At 39.3% G+C, this 23,393-nt stretch overlaps 1 protein-coding gene across 1 annotated transcript in view; it reads left to right on the top strand.

Annotated features, from left to right (window-relative positions):
• Nucleotides 1-17,496, top strand: part of CCHR2.PART2H15orf48 (chromosome chr2.part2 C15orf48 homolog) — a 65,525-nt gene extending 48,029 nt beyond the window's left edge. Inside the window, exon 5 of the mRNA XM_044063800.1 lies at nt 17,084-17,496. Within this exon, the coding sequence (XP_043919735.1) occupies nt 17,084-17,152 (69 nt within the window). The 3' untranslated portion in view covers nt 17,153-17,496. The remainder of the gene's footprint in view (nt 1-17,083) is intronic.
• The last annotated feature ends 5,897 nt before the right edge of the window (nt 17,497-23,393 follow it).

Raw genomic sequence — 23,393 nt, 5'->3', positions numbered from 1 at the left:
CTGGATTGGATCTTAAGCAGCTCACCAAGGCCTTAGGGAGAAATAGTGGAAGGTGAGTGGGTTGTTTTGTGACGTATTCAAGCTTGATTCCTAATAAAAGAACAAGAAGAGTTACAAGGATGGAGATGTGTTAACTGCAACAGGGAGAATCCAAGCTTTTAGGTGACAAGGTGAAGAATAGTGTAGCTCCCACTGTATTTCATTGAAGAAGTAATAGACTGTAGTTTTCCATTACACCACAAGGTGGAGCTCCTTTTCAGGGATATAAAAGATAATTTTGAAAGTGAAAGAGGAGACTGAGATACTAGCTGAAGGAGGGAAGACTGAAACTGGTAGCTGAAGGGAAAAGGGGCCTTGCAGCATGACTGGATTTTCTTTTCTAGTGCTTTGGGACAGGGAAGTGAAGTTGCAGTTTGTGTCTGTTGCTGAAATCCTGGATGATGGTATTTTGTTGAATCAGGAGAGAAGTCTGAAACCAGTAGTTCCACGCCTGCATATGATTCAGCAAGAAAAGGAAATCCTTTGGGCCTAGTACAGAGAAGCCATAGATGATTACCAGAGTTCTGGCAGGTGATTTTTCTGCTTTTCTCATCAGAGGAACCACGGTGCCTGGCCACTAGGATATTCTCAACGTAGTGGTGAGAGGCTCTGGCCATCATTTTATATTTTTATAAGATTGTGGATTTCCCCCATAAATGCTTTGTGGATTACAAATAACTGGGATCCATATGAACTCCAACTTGGGCCCCATCATGCTGGCAGCAAGACTGTAAGTCACTGGCTAGTGAACAGGGTATAATACAGTTTTCATAGTTGGTCTGTTTAGAATTGATCAAAGGGGTTGAGGGTGTTAGTACTGCTCAATGACATTGTATTTTCTCATATTTGTATTGTTGCATTATTAATCTTTATTTTCAATGTCATTGCACTTTGTTCGTGTTAGTACTGCTGCCTTCAAGAATTTTGCTGCTCAATGACATTGCATTTTCTCATATCTGTATTATTGTATTATAACTCTCCTATTGCCTAATGCCATTGCATTTTCCCATGTTTGTATTGCTGCATTATAACACTTAACTGCTCATTGATATTTCCTTCTTTGTGCATGTTTGAATGTCAAGACCTTTTTCTGTTGAGTTCTGGGGAAGAGGGTGAATGTATGTTTTCATTGCATGCATATCTCACCTTGCCTTATTGCTAACTGGTGCACTGTTAAAATAATTTGTTTGTGGTTGTGCTGTTGCCTTTTAAACTAGATGTGTCACCTAGAATAAAATCTGTCATTCTTGCCACATTCATGTGTTGGGCCTATAGGGGTGTCACCAAAGTCAGGTAGGAAGGAACCCATATCTACTTCAGCTACACCTGTGGGTGTGCTACAATAGCAAAAGGTAGCTAGAACTAATGACATCAAAACACCGAGTATTGCTTTAAAGAATCAGTAAGAAAAGCAGTCCGTGTCTATATCACAGTCAGCAACAAAGTTTTAGTATAGCTACCCCTTGAAAAACTTGCATAACTTAAGACATTCACAGAACATATCAGCCATCGCTATGAATTAATCATGACATTTTACCTATGTTGCATATTATTTTAATTATTGTCTTTGTATTATATTATTATACAACAAAGAATTCTAAAACAGAAAATGTAAGGAAGCCAACACAGTTTGTACAAAAAGAAAAGTTTAATGTAGAGCGGCACTTCTCCCCGGGCTATGATTACTTTTTTTTTTTTATGTAGGCCAGGATTAAGGCAAGGAAGAGGTACTTTCCTTCTTTTCAAGACAGTCATCAACATACAATTCCTTGTTCAAAGTAATGCCTCTACAGATTCCCTTCCAAATTGGTTACTAAGTTAAATCCACTCTCCATTTAGCTGTCTGATTCTTCTAACTGTTGCCTATCTCCCTCCTCCTGCTTCAATACAAATGCCTTATAACCTTCTCAAGGACATAACTTCCTCTGTTTGGAGCATCACAAATTTCATTCTTCTTGGTGACTTTAACCTCAACCTCCTTGCCCCCTCACAAAACTGCATACTTGGAACTTCTCAATGTATTTAATATCACACAGTTTGTTCGTGAATCCACCAGACACCATCCTTTCTCATCCCATGACTCACTGCTTGATCGTATAATCACAGGCAACCCCTCACTTATTTCTCCTGTCTCTGTCCACCCTCCTAACCCAAGTGATCATTGTCCCATAAGCTTTTGCATCCACCTTGATTGCAAAAAGTCCTCTCCAAAACTTATTGTAGTTCAACATAAAATTGCAAGTACGCATTACCAAACTAGAAACATATCTATCCTGTCTCAACTGGGACACTACTCTCATCCTCAAACCCTAACAATGCTGCCCAACTTCTCTGTAACATACAAGACTCAGTCTTCCATATAGTCACAAGACTGTATAAGCATGGTATTCCTAGAAGTCTGACCCAACTCCTTCTACCAGACAACACTGCACTTTCATTGGTAACCTGTCCAAATAAGCAATTGTCATAAGAGTCATCATATGAGAGCACATCAATCAAACCTTGCTCACTCCCCTAAACGCTTCTGAGCAGAAGTCAGCTAGATAACAGGTCATAAAACTCTGCCACTATTCTCTGTTATTCGGGAATAACATTTTGAACCTAGTCCTTACTAATATGGCAGCATCTTTCTATGTCCCTTGAGTATCTTCAGCACTTGTTTGGTCTGACCATAAAGCTGTCTCCTTTGAAATAAAACTGAAGCCAGAGATCCCTTCCATCCAAGGTACCTTTAGAAAATTCTTTAAGACAAACTACTTACTTCTAACTGATATGTTGGCAAGCTTCAAATCCCTACCAAACACAGTTAACTCCACTAAATATGCAGAAATGTTTACCACCACATTATACCAGCATGTAAACAGCCACATACATGGAGCTGTACCCACAGGAAAACGTGCAGGGCAAACTCCAGAAATCAATCCATATTGTGGAACCATAATATCAACAAGCTTTCTAATAAAAGGAAAAGAATTTTGACCAAAAGTAATGAGTAATTCTCAGAATCATAGAGCCTTTGTCACAGAAATAAACAAACAACTCAGGAGCTTAATTAAATCTACCAAAGCCAAGTATGAGGCTAAAATAGCACAATGCAGCAATGTGCTGAGCTGACTGTGAATGATGTTATCTACATTGAAGCTAAAGATATAGCTAATCTACTGGCCAATAAATTTACTTCTAACTTTATCCCCCTCTCCCCTCTGTCTGTCTGTCAAGATGTACCCAAAACTGGCTGGTCTCCAGCTATCACACAAGACCAAGTCCTAAAAGTGCTATCGTAGGTTCATAGGTAGGTACTAGGCTATCGGCCCTAGGGCCTATACAAGCCTAGCCATAATGATTCCGTGGCTATTGCTTCTCACAAATATTTACTTTCCTGGACCCCTGTCTAGCAGGGCTACTGATGTGATCCCCAGGGTGAATTTCCTATCTCCCATCCAAGGGCCATTGAGGCTCTCTGCCTGACGTGTATGGGCAGCCTATTCCAGAGTATGGGGAGTCTCTGGGTCAGGAACCTATCCCTCCAGCATGTTCTATTCATCATGATGACAAGGTTAAGATCCTTGGAGTGGGTGGCTTGGAGGGATTGGGATTTCTTTATGCATGTCCAACAGCTCTGGGTTTGACATGGCCTTGTATGTTAGGCAGAGATCGCCTCTAAGTAGGCGATATGCGACAGAGTACAGCTGAAGTTTCGTTAGACAGTCAGCATAAGGCATCTGCTTTAGGCCTGTGATTCTTTTTGTGAGGTATTTCTGCAGCCTTTCTAGTTGTTGCAGATGTCTTATGAGGTGCATAGCAAATGGGGCATTGTATTCTATAATGGGTCTAATGAGGGATGAGTACAGAGGGACAATGACCTCATTTTTTCTGAATGAAAAACCCTTAGTGATGAGGTGTGCCACGTAGAAGGATTTTCTGACTGTTGTGGCTATGTGGTTATCAAAGGTGAGACCACTGTCCACTTGTGTGCCTAGGTCTCTTAAAACACTTTCAGTGTTTAGTGTACTGCCACCTATATGGTAGTTCACAGGTACATGTTTTTTCCCAAATGGGACAACTATACATTTTTTTGGCATTTATCTTGAACCCATGGCTCTGGCACCAGGCATCTGTTTCGGTAAGGCCCTTTTGTATTATATCCACATCATTTGGGGATTCAATAATGGCTCCCAGCTTGCAGTCATCTGAGAACTTTGTAAGCCAGAGTCCCTTAGTGTTGGCCTGTACTTCAGAGAAGTAGTTGCCAAACAAGAGTCGTTCCAGGACAAAACCCTGCGGTACACCACTTGTCACTTATCTGGAGCTGGATTTTGAGTCAGCTACTTTTACAAATGTGCGTTCTGTCAGTAAGTCAGTTTGCAACCCATCAAGTGTTGTAGGGATTAATGCCCAGCTTAGTAAGTTTATCTGATTCCAGAGCGGGGGATAGTGCCGAAAGCCTTGGCGAGGTCCAGGTAGGCTGTGTGAACCACCTTACCTTTGTCCACGTCTCTGGAGACTGATTCGAAGAAGTCAGCCAGGCTCAGGAGGCAAGATTGGCCCATCACAAACCCAAACTGGGTGGGGGTCAAGTGTTTGAAGGTTGCCAATGTCTTTGTTTATAAGTTCCATAATAATACGTTCATGGCCTTACAGATCAGGCTCGTCAGACTGATGGGACGGTAGTTCCCGGGAGCTAAAGTGGATCCCCCCTTGTGGAGTGGGATGCCTGTAGCTCTGCGCCACTCTGTGGGCACAAAGCCTGAGGTGAGGCTATGATTAAACACGACACATACTGCATTAGTATCCCTGGATGCACCTTAAATCAGGAATCACAGTTTAGCCACACCCCTAACAACACTGTTCAATCTTAGCCTCCATACAGGTTTTGTAACAAGCGAATGCAGAATAGCTACAGTCATTCCCTGCATAAGGAAGGACCTTCCACAGACCCATGCAATTATAGACCTGTAAGTTTGACCAGCTTCATATGCAAAGCCATGGAATTAATTAATCAGGACATAGGGAACCTCCAAACCCTGGATGTCTCTCAGTTTTGATTTGTCAAGGGCAGGTCATGCTTATTCAACCTGGTGGATTTTTGTGAAAAGGTCACCAAAGCAAAAGATGAAGGCAAACAGTATACATCACATACCTTGAACTGGGCAAAGATTTTGACACAGTTCACCACTCTGGCATAGTAGAAAAGCGAAATAAACTAGCAGTAAACGTCTGTGTCACCCGCTCACAGATAGGATGCACATAATCAAAATAGGGGAAGTTACCTTCACAAAGAGACCGTTCACCAGCAGAGTCCCCCAGGGTTCTGTGCTTGGATCTCTCCTGTTCAACATCTACTTTTCTGAAGTAAAAGCCAATACCAAAGGGCTCTGGCTGACTAAGTTTGCAGATGACTGCAAGCTAAAAGCAGTCATTGAATCTACGAATGAATTAGCCATCCTGTCTTACTCCAGTGAAGGCATTTGTGCAGAGGTGCTAGAGAAATAAAATCTTTTGTTTCAATCTGTAGCTGTATTTTGTTTTGTGTCAAATAAATAACTGGTGTCAAAAATCATGGTCTGAAACTAAATGCCTAAAAATGCATTATTGTAACCTTTTGGGAAGTCATCTACCTCATAGAACTATCTCACTGACAATACGCCCTAAGAATTGACCCAGTTTCTCAGGATTTAGGAATTTATATGGGCAGTGACCTAACCTTTAACCAACATGTGTTTATTGTAAGAAAGTCCTTCTATAGTGCACAGTTTATAAACAAAAGGGATTGTGTCTGGATATAGGGATGTCATTGTCCCCCTTTACTCAGCCCTCATTAGGTCAGTCAGTAAATATAATGTCCCCTTTGGCATTTATCTGTCCAGACACATGCAGCAAGTTGAAAACCCACAGAGATACCTCACTAAAAGGATATGAGGCCTAAACAATATGTCCTACATAAACTGACTTAAAGCCCTGTCACTATACGCAGTATCCTACTGGCTAAGAGTTGACCTGTGACTGGCATACAAGGCATCCTCCAACCCATTACTGATGGATTTACTACACATCGGCAAGTCAAATACCATCAGAAATATTCTATCTATGGATCTAAACCTCTTCTGCAACATCAACAGAATGGTTTACAGGGACAGGCATATTTTGAGAGGATACTGCTGCTGTAGAACAGACACCCCATTCACATAAAACAAAGTTCATCCCTGTCCATATTTTAAGTGCAACTTAGATCTGTGGTTGGAAAAGAGAAAATTTGCCTAGGACTACCCTTTGTACTACTAATGGACAGAGGCAACTCCTATTTGCTTTTATCTAGCGCATGGTTTCCCTCAAATTATCTATGGTATGATCCCAGTTGTTCTCACAAGGGGTAATATATAATTATCAACCATGGAATGGGTAAGGCCAATCTATAACAAAGTAGGATAGGTTATTTCAAGCACTAAAAGGGAAACTGGCTAGGCGTGAAATAGCCCACAAAGACAGCTAGCCTAGAACTTAACCTGTGAGCCTGTAAAAGCCAATATAATGTTCGTCTCTCAACTTTTCCTGCTCCTGAAAGGAAACCCCTGCCCTTCTCTTTCCTACTTAGACAGCCTCTGTCATATAACCTTAGATCTCATAGCCACTCAAGGCCTGTCTTGCAAGCACCTAAAACCAGACTATAGTGCTCTAACCACTCCCTTTCTTGCAGTTGACCCAAGCTCTGGAGGGATCATCCCTCAAGTATTAAAGGCCCCTCTAATTATTCCTCCTTCTGAGCAGAACTTGAATATTTTACAGCACAAGCTGCTTGTAAATATGCTGCTTCAGGTCACATTAGCTAGTCTCCCTAATCTCTGACACATACTGCCCATCACTTTCACTATAGCATGTCTCCTTTAACTCCTAATACGTCACTGCTCTAACTGATGTAAATATTATACATAGTGGTTTTTGTTAACTACCTTCGTAAGTAATTTTTTTCTGTTGTATATTAAATATACCTTTGTTTATAGTGTGCTCTTTTATTGTATAAATTATTTAATTTTTTTCCACTAGCCTGTTTACATTTTGGGCTAAGACTGAAATTGGTCAAATGGGATCAGTGCTCTACACAGTTAACAAGTTGCATAAATAAAAATAGTCACTTAGTACTTAGTATAAATATGTGCAACCAGTTGCATCAACAATAACCAATTATTAGAATAAATTCACAGCTGGCACTGGTTATTAATCTCTTGTGTTTGTGAAAGTAGTGTTTAATAACAATCACCAAGCTGAGTTAGGTTATTGACTTCAAACTGAAGAGATGTTAAATGATGTGGTAGGATTTAAAACATTTCTTCAGTAAGTCATCTTTGTTTCATTTCCTGATTACATGTGTGAGCTCTGTGATCTGGTGCATTAACTAAGAAGGGACTTTTCTTTGCACCAGCCACAGTATGGTTACTGCTTCCTCAATGTGTGTCTGCAGAATGTTTATGCAGTACTGGGCATGGAGTGCTGAATTCCAGAGCGGCTAAGACATTTTTGTAGCATGTTCTAAGAGAAACAGTTCTATTCACTGAAAACTGCATACTGCTTCCTGATTTTGACTAATAATTCCTGGAACTGTTATCCCTTCTTCTCTATAAAGTTATACTTCAGTGTTCTTTTCTGCCTATTTTGTAAAACATCTTTGTAAAAATGTTATTGCTGACCTAATATCTGGATTAGCATAGGTTCCAGGTTGAACATGCTCCATGCCTTCCCATAATTTATGTAAGTGCTGTAACGTATTCAGTGTGCCTCTATCTGACCACTTGCAGAAGGGAGTAGTTTTTTAGGTCTTACAGGACAGGTTATTTTTAAGCTACCATTGTATGTTTGTGTTGTAGTAATACCAAATGTTCGTTCTTAGCTATACAGGCAGTAACAGGCTGGCTGGAGCCCTACTCCCCCAACCTCCCTCTTCCTGTAGATGCACTACCATCACTGGAATTTTACTGCACTGCTGAAAACAATAAAATGTCTTGATACAGTGAAGTTTTTTCTGCCCATTGTACCCTATTAAATATGAGGAAAAGTCACAGGTCATGATATTATAAAGATGCACCTCGGTTTGAATGCAGCTGACATGTATTTGGTGGTACTGTAACACGCTGACTTTTATTTTGCATTACTCGTCGGCATCAGTGAATAGGGCAACATTACAGAATCATTTCTGCAGCTGCATGTGGGCTGATGAAGTTCTGAACAGATGTGCTTTTTTCCAGGTAGGGTAGGGTCCATGGAAGAATTAGAATGATGCCTGCCTGTTTAATACATTTTCAGTTGTCTGTTTTAAGTGCATAGCTGCATGAAGCAAAAACATGCAGCAGCCGTAACTACAGTAATTAATAACAAGTAAGGCAGCTAATTCACATCTTGGCACAGTGCTTAATAAAGTTCTAATCTGAGGAAAAGTGTTGCTTTTAAATTGTAAGTACTAAATGAAATGTCTGCCTTTAACATAATTCAGCAAGTCAGTCTTAAACTTAGTCTGCGATCTCTAGCTATTTATCTTTATTCTTTACAAATAAGATGCTTTTTCACTTTGCATGTGAGTCACATAGATTAGTGCATAGATTAATAAGGGTGTACTCCAAAAAAACATCACTTTTCTCTCTGGCTGGCTGGCTTATTCCATCTACTGTTTCTTTAAGGTATAATTAAAAAATACTTTTGCAGTACTATGCGGTACTCGTATTGCTGGATTCCAAAAATTTTCAGTATATGAAATCATGCTGTACAGTTACAGTCATAAATGTTCTTTATTTCATTATTTCTTGTCTTTTCTTTTGAATTTGTTAACTGAGGTAGAGCACTAGACCCATTTCATTCTCAGCCAAGGGAAAACATATTAGGTACATGACATTATGCAGTTGATGTACATCAAATGCTTAGGATAGTCTGTTCTCACGGATGCGGTTATATCACATTTTGATGTAAACTGTATGCTATGGACTTGCAAAGCTTAACAAGATCATTGGCAGATTGCTTCCCATCTGATAGATTGTACTTTCTAAAGTAGAAAGTCGGGGCCTGAAATTCACTTTACCCTATTTCTCACCTGTAATTTATACCTGTAGCAAGTGTCATCACTTCTTACACTCAGTCCTTCCCCTCATCCAGGTGGTAGTGTTCCGCTAGCATGACTGACTAACTGATCCAGTATCAGGGTTGTAGGCTGAAATGTGACTTGTATTACTTGTGCTTTTTAGGCTACCTTATCTTTAAGTTAGTATATTGTGTAAAACACATTTAGGGACCTCCTAAAGTGGCATTAGGTTACAGGTCATTAACCAATGTGGTAGAGCATTTTACAGGGGACTGCATCTTCCAGTGGTCTCCAGATGAGACCAAGGAACTGCTAGCAGTTCTCTCCAATTAAATGGGTCAAAAGAAGGCCATTAATACAGTCAAAATTGTGAAGGGTATAACATACGAGTACTGGAATCTTGTGCACAGTTTTCTAACACATTGGCAACCGATGCTGACTTCACAAGACAGGTTGGAATATGACAAAATAATGAAGAACCACATTATTCAACACCCACTGTACACATCCACGATCTGAATAACTAAATCTGAGACTGACAAAGTTACAGAAGTCCAGCTTGAAAGACATCAGTGCATCCACAACCCCACAGAGGTCCTCTGCCAGTGGACAATGTGCAATTCTGAGGTGAAAATTAGTAATATCAGATGATACTTCTTTCTGAAGTGACAACACGCATTCTAGGTACCCTGTCACACTTTTCAGACAAGAACCAAATTGCAACCTGTTCCTTTCACAATAAAATACTGGAGACAACTATAGACATTTGAGGATATCAGTCTGGCATTTATGGTCATTGGTTCAATCTTAACTGGGTTGAGCCTGAGTTAGCTGTCTCACCAGTAAATGAAATCATCCAAGCAGTCGGTGATTGATTTCATATTGAATATATGTTCCTGGGAAAAGGAGAATTAAAGCCGGATATTATGAGCAAAGCAGTGATGGCTGATACTGATTGTAAGTATAAGGTATCCCAGTGGCAACAAGTATGCAATGAAAAGACCAGGAGCCATGATCAAACCTTGAAGCACCTCACATGTCAGTGGGTAAGTCCAAGCAAGCAATAATACATGCCATCACAGAACTTGATGGAAAATAATAGAACGTGCTAGTGGGCATTATTGCACTTGGAAACATATTTTAGAAAATGGTAATACTAGCAGTTTAGTAGTTTCTGCTCTACTGGAAAGGATTTGTTTCTATTTTCAAGTTATGAAAAGCCCTAATGATGAATCTGTTAGAAAGGAAATTAATTTGTAAAGCAGTGCTCTCAGTTTTATGTTGGCTCTATTTCTCTGGGTGCACTTTACTATCTCATGACTGTTAAATGTTGCATGTATTTGCTAAAATTCATTTTATTTGTAGCATTAGTTGTAGAGCGCTTTCCTTCCCTTTACAATGTTGGAATCCAGGAAACATAGTGCTTATGTCTTTATTAGTGTCTGAGAGATAGTTAAGGAAGCTAATCAAATTTAATTTTATTTTTGTGTCCCTTTATTTCACCATCATAGATGCATACCATTTGCTGTTATATAATTATCCTGTGATGAAGGGAGTTGGGGACATTTATAGAGACAGTGTCTGCTGTTATACACACGCATAAAAGCGACGTCCAGATGTACCTTCCTCAGAACTTCTCTGCTACCAGCCCGAATGCAATCTTCAGTTGTCAGTCTGTTCACCTCAGTTGTTTGCTTGTGTATCAAGCCATTCAGATAAGTGCCCCATTGGGGGTTTCTTTTCATATTTACTGTTGTTTTTTTTTTGCTGTGGGTTTTTTACATTTCATCCAGAAAAGGTAAATGCCACTGTGGAAGACAAATTCCACATAAAGATGGTCACGAACAGTGCTTGTTTTGCTTAGGGCCTACTCATGATCATAAAACTTGCAGTATTTTTCAGGCCTTTGTGCCTAAGAATTTACAAAATCATCTTTCCTGTCTTGCTATTTTTGGAAAGTCAGCATCTCAAACTTTTAACGAAAGCCACTATGGAGGGAACTTCTAGGCCTGATGTTGAGTCTTCCATGAAGAGAAAGGCCAGAAAACCAAGGTCAGACTCTTCTGCTGCACCCCCAACATCAGACATTTCTGTCGAGACTGATAGAAGCCTAGAGTTATGGCCAGTTCTTGGGTTGTATTCCTGATCTGGAGCAGTGTCAGAGGCTGCAGTGGATTTGACAACTGGCATGTCCTTGGAGGCATTGCAGACATCCATTCTGGGTGGTCAGGGGGGGGAACCAAGACTTACTATTACAGAAGGGTCTACAAATTCTGTTGAGGGAGGAGATTCCAATGAGTATTAGTGAGTGTAGGTTGATGGCAGGTCCTTCCACGTTTCATAAGGCAGATGTCCATGTAAAAAAGAAACAAAAAAAACAAAGCATGTTTCTTCACCCAGTGACCCTCAAATTGAATGGCAAAATTTTAGCCAGGGCTTATTTAATGACCTTATGGGTTTGAAGACTCCTTTCGGTGTCTCTGTCCTTGCTCCTTCTTGGACATCTTCCCCTCAAGAGAGAGTGAGGGACCAGGATTCATCCGATGAGGAATCCTTGGCCTATTCCACCCAGATTCCTTCCCCTCTAGAGTATACATCTCCTGAAGAGGAATCTACTAGTCCAGAATCTCCTATTGAAGGAGTATTTCAAGTGGGATTGCTCCCAAGTTTCTGATGTGCAAAAGAGATATTATGAGCTCTGACAAATGGGAGTCTCCTTCACCATCTACTGTTCCTCCAGTTTTGCCTTCTTTACTGGATACTTTCTCTTCAGCATCTCAGATCCCAGATTCCCAGCCCCCTGCTCCTAAGAAGCCTGACCATTTTTACAAGGTGCCTAAAGATTGCAAATTTCTTTACAAGTGTCCATCTGCTGACCCTTCGGTGGTTTCTGTGACTTCAGATTAGCCTTATAAATTACTGCCCACCATTAAACTTCTTCCCTCAGATAAGGAAAGCAAGACTATGGAAAGACTGGGAAAGAAGGTCTATACTTCACCCACCTTGCCTTTCCTGCTATTAATTACCAAACTCATATGACTATATATATTTTGGCTCTCCTTTCCCAGTTTACTCAAGTGATCTCTGACCTTCCAGATTCTCAGGAGAAAACTTCAGCTTTGTCTTTCTATGGGCTTCCTCTCAGGTAGCTCACCATTATATCAAGTGCAGCTATGATGCAATAGAAGCTTCATCTAGGGCTGCTGCTTCATGATCTGTATTGAGAAAGTATTTCTGGCTAAGGCTTCAACCTCTGCCAAAAGACATAAAAGCTAAGTTGATGGATGATCCCCAGGATAACAATGGTTTGTTTGGTACTGCTGCTGCTGATTTAAGTCTTTGCAGGAGAAATGCAAGGAGTTACAGGACTTGAAACATCTTTTGGTTTCACCTGTGCCTAAGCTCCAAAGGAATTATCCTTCCAAACCAGCTTTTGTTCGAATACATGCCCGTTCTCCTCTTAAAAGTAAGAAGATGGGTAGGAGGACTCCTTTGTCAAAGACTACTCAGGCTTTTCCTGGTCAGAAGCAACACTTTCCTGACAAGCCAGGTGACATCTGACTATCACATTCCTTATTCCTTTCATCTTTCTCTGTCTCTTCCACTTTGGACAGACATAATACAAGACTCATTGAGGGTTTTTCCCATAATTCAGAAAGGGTATTTCATGGCTTGAGAATTCCTTCCTCCCTTCATGGGTATTCCCCAGTTGCCTCAAGAACAGTTACATCTTTTCCCGGAGGTACTTCAAGATCTGTTAAATCAGGGAACAATTCAGGAAGTTCCATAGGATCAAAAGGGAAAAGGGTTCTATTCGAGAACTTTCTGGTGTCCAGGAGGGAGGGTCCTTGGGAACCCATTCTGGATTTTTCACACCTAAATACCTTTCTGAAAATTCCTTCCTTTCACATGTTGTCTCTTCGGACCTTGTTTCCTTTACTTCTCAGGCTTTCATGGCTTCTCTGGATATCAAGGATGCCTACCTTCACATACCTGTTCATCCCCTTTTCAGGAAATGTTTGTTTCTCTATTGCTTCCTGGCATTTTCAGTTCTCTGCTGTGCCCTTTAACATCTCTACTGCCCCAAATGCATTTACCAAATGCCTAGCTCCTTTGATTGCTTTATGCAGGCTTCAAGGCATCCAAGTATTTCCTTACCTAGACAATCTTGTCTTTCAAGCATCCTCTCCAGAGATCTTACGTCAAAATCTTCACTTTGCCATTACTCTTTTGCCAAGTCTGGGGTTCATGATAAACTTCAAAAAGTCCTCTCTTACCCCTTCTCAGGATTATGTTTCCTCGGGTGCATGATTCAAACATTGCCTTGCTGGCATCCCTGCCTCCACCAAAGGCCTTGACTCTTGTTTCCTTCTTTCAGACTCTTCTTCCTATAACCTTGATCATAGCCAGAGGGTTTCTGAGACTTCTGGGATTTATGGCATCTACCATCCCCACGTTACCTCTAGTCAAACTCCGCATAAGAAAATTTCAGTTGTCCCTAAAATCAGTCTGAAAACAACATGTGCATCCCGTAGAATTTACAGTTACTCTTCTTCCGTGTGTAAAGAGCGAACATCATTAGTGGATTCAGCAGATGCCACTGAACCCAACCTTTCCCTTCCATCCACCTCTTCCATCTAAAGAACTGTTCATAGACACATCAAAGGTAGGTTGGGGAGCAGCCTTTGGCACAATAAAAGTGCAGGGGGTCTGGCCTCCTGTTCAGCAGAATGAGCACATGAATATCAAAGAGATGAGAGCGCTTCTGCTGCCACTTCAGGCCTTCCATCCTCTTTTCTCCCTAGGGCCTCTCAGTGTTTATGGACAACACCACAGTCCTGTGGTATATAGACAGACAAGGGAAAACAAACTCTTACCTTCTTTGCAGGCTTGCACTCGTGATATGGGAGCTTGCAGTTCGGTATCCTTTGACTCTTCAGGTGGTTTATATTCCTTCAGGTCAAAACTTTCTGGCAGACACTCTGAGCAGGTCCTAGACTCAATCCCACAAATCGATGCTTCACAAGTGGGGGTACTCCTCAAACAGATCTACTTGCCTCTGCTCTGAACAGACAACTTCCTCAATTATGTGCCAGAGTCCCAGGTCCTCTGGTCTGAAAGGTGGACGCTCTCTCATTTTCTAGAAAGGGGACATTTCTTTATGCAACCCCCGCTCCTCTCATTCCAAAAAGTCTGTTCAAGAGTGAACAGAACAAACCCAAAATCTTGATGTTGACTCCCTTTTGGCCAAGACAGCATTGGTTCTTCTACTGCATTTAACCAAGAGCAGTCATCACAAATTACCTCACAGGGCGGACCTACTTACACAAGTCAGTGGATCGTTAATCCATGCCCAATTGTCCAGTCTTCAACTGACTCTGTAGATAATAAGATTCTGATTCCTTACAGACACCTTTTTTCTGAGGAAGTGCTTAAGGTTCAGCAGGAGGCTAGGAAGTCCAATACTAGGAAATCCTACATATCCAAATGGTAGAGGTTTTCTGTCTGGTGTCTTTCACGTAACCTGGATCCACTCTCATTGGATGTTCCTCTGGTTCTTTGTTATTTGTGTGACTTGATCGATGCTAGACTGACTTATTCCTCTGTTAAGTTCCACTTACCAGCTATATCTGCTTGTCTGCCTTTATCTCCTCCTTTAGCATCTAGGTTTGAGGCAAAACAATTTCTTAAAGACGTCCTTCACCTCAGACCTCCCAGGAAACCTGTTCCTCCTCCCTGGGATCTTAATTTTGTTTTGGAAAAATTGACTCTAGCTCCTTTTGAGGCTGTGGCTTCAGCTTCCTTGCAACACTGTTCTTGGAAGACTGTTTTTTGTTAGCCCTTACTTCAGCCAGATGGGTGTCTGAGCTTCAAGCCCTTATGGTTTGTCCTCCTTTTTTTTTTTTCATAAGGACAGGGTGTCCTTGTGTACCAGTCCTTCTTTTATGCCCATGGTGGTGAATGAGTTGTCAATCAATATATTCACATGCCTACTTTTTCCTTTCTCCACAATCTGCTAGTGAGAAGGTACTACATACTTTGGATGTACACAGACAACTCAGATTTTATTTAGATAAGACTATGGCTATCAGGAAATCTGATCAGCTTTTTGTTTCTTTTCATCCTAGGTCTTTGGGATTAGATGTATCCAAGCAGACAATTTCTTCTTGGATCTCTAAAGCTATTCGTTTTTGTTATGTTTCTCATGGAAAGACCCTTCCTTCTTCTGTTAAGGCTCATTCTACTAGGGCTGTGGCTTCTTCTGGTGCTTTTTTCAAGGGTTTGGACACTTAATTTCATTCTTGAGGCACCTGCCTGGATTTCTGTGCATACTTTCACCAAACACTACAAACTGGATAGAATTTCCAGAGCTAGAGCTGGTTTTGCTAGGGCCATTCTTCATGGCTATATAGAGAGCTCTACTGGTCCTTCCTTGTCCCAAGTTTCCTCCTGAGCTTTGGCAGTTTTCCTCATGTTAGGAATACTGCAACAATAGAATAGAAGGACATAGTGTAGTTGTGTAAAATCTTAACATAATGATAGAGGTCCTTCTCTTGACTGTGGCAGTATTCAGTCCTTCCCTCCTGTTCCCTGGTACTTTTGTGTCTTCTGGATGTGCTGTTTACATCTTTCTTTTCCTTAGGCTGGCATTCCTACTGAGTCATTCAGTTCTGAACATGGTACATCTGGAAGTTGCTTTTATGCCCTACATATACAAGGAACATACGTGCGACATGTAACATACCATAGGTGGTAAAAGGCTTTGGTATACTGGCCAGATGTTGGGATGCCCTTGGCAGGGAATCCATCATGTTAGGAATACTGCAACAGTGAAGAGAAGGACATCTATCGTTGTGGAAAAATTTTGCACAACTAGACTTTCTTGAAATAAATGCATTTACCAGGAGTAGCAGAAAAGTTTTAAGTAATAATAAAATCATACCTGTCTTCCTATCAACAGAAAACATTGTACTTGCAGTGTTATGTGCGAGGGCACAGACTGAACAGTAAGGAGGGTACATTGTATTAAGAATGATATTAAAGAAACCAGTGCAATGCTATGCCTGAAACAGCTCTTTGGTTTAGTCAGAACATTTTGGATAAGCATTATTAGTATTTCAGACGTTCCACTGAATCAGTTTTATTTATATTATTTGTTAATTAATTATTTTTTTGCTTAGTGCAGCGGTGCTTCTACTCCCCAAAGACTGTCATTTGTTCACACCTTTCATGTCTAGACAGTAGGAAAGGTATGCACATCAAAAGTAAAGGCTTGAATGTTCAAAGTCTTTTCTCAGAAAAGTTATTTCTTATGTAAATCTGGACCAGAACAGCAACCAACTTTCAAAAGATATCATAAAAGGGCAGAAATACTATATATCAGCTACATCCTGTTTCATGCATTTGAACAAGATCTTAAAATGAGTGAATGCTGGTACTACACTTCCACCCTATCAGCATTGTAGATTTCACCCACTAACTGCTTATACCCGGGGCAGTCGTCCCTCTTTGCTACACCCTATCTATGTGAACACTGTACATAAATGCAAGAAGAAGAGGTGTGTGGCATTGCAACACACTGGCTTTCAGTCTGATAAAGGAAAAGACATTTATGCTGAATCTTTATGGTGGACTTAAGATTCTTTGCTGATTCTAACTCAAGGAAAGTCCTGACTGTAAAGCAAAATGACATCAGCATGGAAATCCCCAGTCAGGTCACTGTGAATTTAACAAAATAATAAATATTTACATTAATGCATGATCATTAGTACTGCAGAAGAATCAATATTTTTAAGTTTTTGTGTGCTTTTTGTTCTTTAAGATTTGGACTGTATAGCAAAGTATAAGCATGCTGATTTTAGTAAGATTATTTTATTAAAGAAATCCTGTTATTTTTAGTACTGAAGATCATTTCTGGAGTACCTTATAGTATTTGTGTTAAGGTATTTGTGTTTATTTTTATTTATTTGTTTATTTTTTTAGTTACTGACTTTCACCCAGCAATGGAAGCCAGTTGAAGAAGTACAGATTATAAAGCAGCTAACCAAGTGAGGGAGTTATTCATCATCTTCACCATACCATGTCTCATTGGTCTGCACTCTATAAAGCTAGCGGAATCACTTCTGCACAAACTTGACTATATAAACCAGTGTGCGGAAATGCTTCTACTACATTTTTAGGGTTTGATCACAGATTTTTTGTGTTACTGGATTTTGCTTTGGAACTGCAGCCTGAATGGACTTAACAGCATTCTGTGCATGGTTTATAAAGGTAGAGATTTATGGAGTGTACTCAACGTACTGTAGTATTTGCATTGTAAGTTGTAATAATTTGAATTTTATGTAAATATTGAGTGGTTATTTTATTGTAAAATAAAGTATATGCTTTCCAAACTATCACTGTTGATTTGGTTATCAGCATGTTGTGGAATATGTGTATAATTATATAAAAGTAAGAAGGAATGTTTAAGCTTATTCCATGTAATGTGGTAGCAGACCCTGAGCTGCTGTGGTTTATTCAGTAAGCCAAGAACACTACTGGAAATAGTAGCATTGTTAGCCCTTACAGATCATGACTTGTAAAGCAGATGAAAGTGCTTGGAAACCATGTTCCTAATGAGAAAGGTGTTTGTGCAGTGCCTTTTAAGTGGCATTAAGATACAGCTCCACTTCCAGGTAACATTTTATGGTTAAATGTACAGACCTGAACTACTGGCATTATTATTGTTCAGAATTTTAAAACTGTGTTAGGATTATTATTATTCATCTGTAATAGCCTTTTTTTGCAATTATCATTCTGTTTTCTCTGACATTTTTAATCCTAGTCCTTTTTTATTTTCAACATCCCAACATGTTGTCATACTAGTTAACCTGACATGCAGCATAACGTTTAATTGATAAAGGATGAAGTCCAGTACTGTATTTCTCTTTTAGTTGTGGTTGACTCACACCTAATAATAATTGTGGTTGAGTCCTACTTGATGCACAATGTCGACAGTATCACAAAAGGATAAGTTCTGTTTAACAATCAGGTGGTCCTTACCTTATTGACCCTGGGATCTTTTCTTACAGAGAAGGCCCAGATTAGGTACCAGTACAAAGTACAATACCAGCACACGTTGATACAGTGCTTTACAGTAAAATGCATTGCTGTTTTGGAACCTCAGTACTACATCTTGTTAAGTTATAGAAGTGCAGTTATGCAAACTGTTAATAAAAAATGAGAACTAAAACTGACAGAGCATTGGAAGAAAGTGATCGAACAAGAGAGTGCTGTGGAGGAATGAGGCAAAACTGTTATAATGTACTGTGACTCAACCAAATCTGCTAAAGGTGACTCTATTTAAACAACTGTAATGGCAGTTCAGTGTACGATAAGAGATTAACTAATTTTTCTCCTTCCTGGAGGTATAGTCCTAAAATAATAACAATAATAATTACTATTTTGAAAAAAATATGGAAAATATATATACTAGGCAAAGATGGTCAGTTTGCGGACAGTAATTAGCAATGTTGTGCAAATGTAGAAAGCAGGGATATCTGAGAATATTAAAGATTAATGTACAATGAATAGATGTAGTCAGGAAGAAGGGTCAGGGAGTAACAGATAAGTAGAAATTTGAAGTTGGATATCCAAAACAATTTCTTCAAAAGACTGAAACCTAAGAGGCACCAGTGGTATGAGAGATGTGCACTGTTGAAATGGTTAACATCAAACTGGGTACCCTTACACTATAATAAATACTGGTAATAGAAAAAAAATGTCAGATTCATTAAGCAACACGTTCGAAGATTATGAAATAAGATTGTACTTATATTTAGAACAAGTTATTCATTAACTTAGTTACACAGGAAGAACACTAGGCAAGCGATCACAGGGACACATAAGACGCCCAGCAATATACTCCGTTAACTAGACAAATTTTAAAGTTTTTGCCACTTTTTATGAGTAAGCCAAGAAAATAGGTGAGTGCACTCACACCAAACTAGTAACCACCACAAATGAGCACAGTGTACACAAGACACCAAAGTCAAGGAAATCACCAAGCTCAAGTCCGGTTCTATAAATAATTTATTGATGTAGTTAAAATAATATTTTAGCACACCATTATGAACTTTAGTACTTTCATCCTCATCCTCATAAAAAGTAATCATATAAGGACTTACTCAGAAACAAAACAGGAAGTGATTCTTTGCACCTGCTTTAAGAAAATATGTGTAAATTGATGTTTGCTATTTAAAGAAACAGTGTACCACTTCTGACTCCCAAGGATTTCACCATAAATATATAACTAATGAAGCATTAAGGATCAATAAAAGTATATTGTAGTTTATGTAAAACATGATATTTAAAAATGTAAATGTGGATAATCTAGCTGTTTAATGTCATGCAACACAGCTGGTTATTCTTATTAAACAGTACAAGAGTTTGCAAAAAATACCTAGACAACATCTAGTGTGTTCAAATTAAAAAAAAAAGGTAAATTAAGCTAAAAGCCATCAAATTAAATAAATCAATATAAAATACATGTGTTAAAACTTTATATATACCACATATTATTGCTTACAATTTTGCCATCCTTAACTTAAGCACAGGAACTGTTGGTACAGTTTCATCATGTCCTGGGGTAGGAGAAGCATTCAGTTTAAGTTGCTACAGGAGGTCTTTATATTCTAGCTGATTTTCCCATGTCCCTCCAATGAAATTCAGAATAACTTTATCTTACATAGCACAATGAAATCCCTTGAAACTCTGGTAAACAGAAGTATGTTTGCATATGGCATTATTAACATTACATTTTGAAATATCATAGTACTGTTTGTATACCCTTTTCCTTAGTCTCCTTTTTTGTTTTTTCCTACATAAAAAGCCAGGCACAGAGAACATGTTGCTATGTATACCACTCTTTGTGTAGCACAACTGCTCTTTTGCACGCTTGTATGGTATTTGGGGATAGTTACCAAAAGTAGAAATGGCTTCTCAAATATATGTATACATTGTGTGCAAGCCCCACACATATAAGTACCTATCACAAGTTATATAGTGTTGGTGTTTGAGGGATTCTCAAACAACTTTTTCAAGTTGTTAGCCATTTTGTATACAAAAGTAGGTTGTTCCCCTAATTTGTTATTTATCATTGAATTTGTCTTAAAACTACTCAAATTGTTTCTTATATATAATGTATCCAGCCCCAGCTGTATATTGTAAAACAAGGGCTCTCTCAACATGCTTGCTATCAGATATACCAGCAGTACAGTGTTCAGTCATGGGATCAGTTTCTACATTAAACTTATCTAAACCCACGTCTAGGAGTGGTATGTAATCTGTCTCCCCATTGTGTGGCTATATTGTGACTAATATATGTTACCATATTTCTAGCATAACACCTAGTAAAAAGCAAAGATTCTAACTTGCTTCTTTCATAATCATAGTTCTGTCAGAAACCATTGTACCAGTCTGATAAATTAACCTGTAATTAGACTTTTCTTGTAAGTCATGGGATGAAAACTTCTAAAGTGCAAATGTGCATTACTACATGTTGGTTTCCTATAAACAGATAAACTAAAACCATCTTCTGATGAAGTTTAATATTTTATTAAACAAAAGCGCTAACCAGGTTTCATTTGTTTAAATAAAAGTGTTTTTGACGTTTATTTGTGAGTCCGTGTTTGTAACACAATAGGACCAGTACTATGGAATTCCGTTTACTGCCTTTTGTGTCTTTAGTTTCTTGGTTTTATTTCTTCTGCATTTTAAAACCATCTTGTGACTTACAAATAGCAGTATCAAGGTAAATACCCTTGTCTTACATAAAGTTAAAAGTAAACTTTAAGAAATGAGTTGCTGAATATAAGTATCGAATAAATTCTTGTACCATGTGTTGTGACTCAGTCCATAAAATAAAAAAATGTCATCCAGGTATCTTAAAAATAATTTGCAGTACTTGTAAACTTGCATGTAAGCACATGTAACATTTCCCAACTTTTCATGTCCAGATTTGCAAAAAATGGGCATGTGCAGCAACCATAGCCACACCCATCTTTTGGTTGTAAATTTCACCTTCTGAGTAAATTCAGTTGTTGTCCAATGTAAGATTCATGAATTCTGTGATAAACTGTATCTCTTTGGGTGACTAAGTTTGCAGATGAAGGAAGGATTGTCCCAAATAAATAACCGGTACCAACATCATGGACTGAAACTAAATGCCAAAAATGCATCATTGCATCCTTTGGGAAGTCCTCTATCCCAAGGAACTACCACATTAACAGTACTCCCCGAAGAGTTGACCCAGTTTTTCAGAATTTGGGAACTTATGTGTACATTGGCCTAACGTTTTACTAACATATGTCCGTTGTTGTACATAAAGTCCTTGTGTATTGGAGAGCTTATAAACAAAGAGATTGTGTCTGTATCTATGGATGTCATTACCCCCCCTTTACTCAGCCCTCATTTGACCAATCTTTGAATATAATGCCCCATTTTGGCATGTATCTGTCCGTCACATGCAACAACTGGAACTCCCACAGATGTACCATGATAAACGGATGCAAGGCCTAAACAAAATCTCCTACATGGACTGAATCAAAGCCTGGTCACTATACTCAGTATTCAGCAGATTGCTAAAAGGTGACTTGTGTGTGCCATAAAATGTATGCTCTGACCCGTTACTGATGGATTTACTGCACATCAGCAAGTCAAATGGCATCAGAAATAGTCTAGGGATCTAAACCTTTTCTGGAACATCAACAACATGGTTTAGAGGGACAGGTATATCTCACAGAGAATACTATTGCTCTGGAACAGATTCCCTAACCACATAAAACAAAGTTTATCCCTGTCCATCTTCAAGCGCAACTTGGATCTATGGATGAGCAACCGAAAATTGTGGCCCAGGACTGCCCCCTAGACAGGGGACAGCTCCTAAATGCTTTATCACATGCATGGGCCCCATCAAATTATCTGTGGTATGATCCCAGTTATTCTCATTATGAGTAATATATAATTATTGACCATGGGGTAGGTAAGGCCAGTCTCTATCCAAATGGAATAGGTTTTTATTTATTTATTTATTTATTTATATTTGTTGACCGGGAGTGTCCGACTGGACATAGGTCCATTTTCAGCGGAGGCCCGGGGAGAAAAGCTCCACAGTTAAAATAAACAGACAGTAGTTACATTGGATTACATAGCGATTAACAATTTACATAGCAATTACTTACAACATATTTACAGATGATGAACATAGTACATCAGTAGACAACTAGAATCTTTATCTGTGAAGTACATATCAGACATTAACAAATGTTACAAGAAGAAGTTCCTGCTGTATAATAAATACTGGCTTATGAGCATCTGAGCTTGCTATAATCAAATTAGTGGAGTGGAAAGAAAGGTAGTGGTTGGATTGGGAGGGTGATATTAGAGCGGGAGCTGCAAGGGCATAGCCAGCATGTTTTTAGGTGTGCTTTTAGTAAAGTTTTGAAGTGGGTGCATGATGGTACGGAGGTAATTGTGGGTGGGAGGGAGTTCCATAGTTTGGCTATGGTGCAAGAGAATAGTGCTTCAGGTTAATTTGTCATAGTTGATAACAACCTGAAGTTTGATGCACATATCAATCAAACTATCAAAACCATTAATAAAAAACTTGGCTCTCTTTACAGAATCAAAACTTTCCTTACCCCACTTTCTAGAACTGCAATTGCCCATTCCCATCTACTATCAACTCTTATCTACGCCTCACCTCTATTCTCCAACTTAAACAAAACAGATCTTAATAAACTATCATCCTGCTATAACCACATTGCCAGATTTGCTACTGGTACAGCCTACCGGACACACCACTGTCACAACCTAAATCGCCTAGGATGGCTTAAACTGCCAAGCCTACTGCAGTTCAACCAGCTAATAATGGCACATAAAGTCCTTTACCAACCAGAAAATACACCTGCACTAAAAAATATTATCAGCCCCTACACCAGCACCCAGCCACTGTGATCATTCACTAGTCTCCTAGTTAAAACATACAAATCCAACTACTCAGCTGGGAACTCTTTTGCCAGCTCTGTTGGAAAAACATTGAACAGACTCCCATCTGACATGACCCTAGAACCCTCACTAACTCAATTCAAAAACAAACTCAAGAAATGCTTCAGAACTCATTGGTTATGTCCTTGCACTAACCCCGACTAGTGACCTGTCTATTTCTTAGGTGTCTTACCTTCAACTGCTTCTAACTTTTTTCTACCACTCCATTTCAGGAAGGGTCAATTGTATAACTGCGGCTCAGTGTGTC

The sequence above is a fragment of the Protopterus annectens genome, chromosome 2.part2 (genome assembly GCF_019279795.1).
Source record: "Protopterus annectens isolate FY-2018-M chromosome 2.part2, PAN1.0, whole genome shotgun sequence".
Classification (NCBI taxonomy): Eukaryota; Metazoa; Chordata; order Ceratodontiformes; family Protopteridae; genus Protopterus; species Protopterus annectens.
This window is presented reverse-complemented; position numbering and strand designations above follow the sequence as displayed.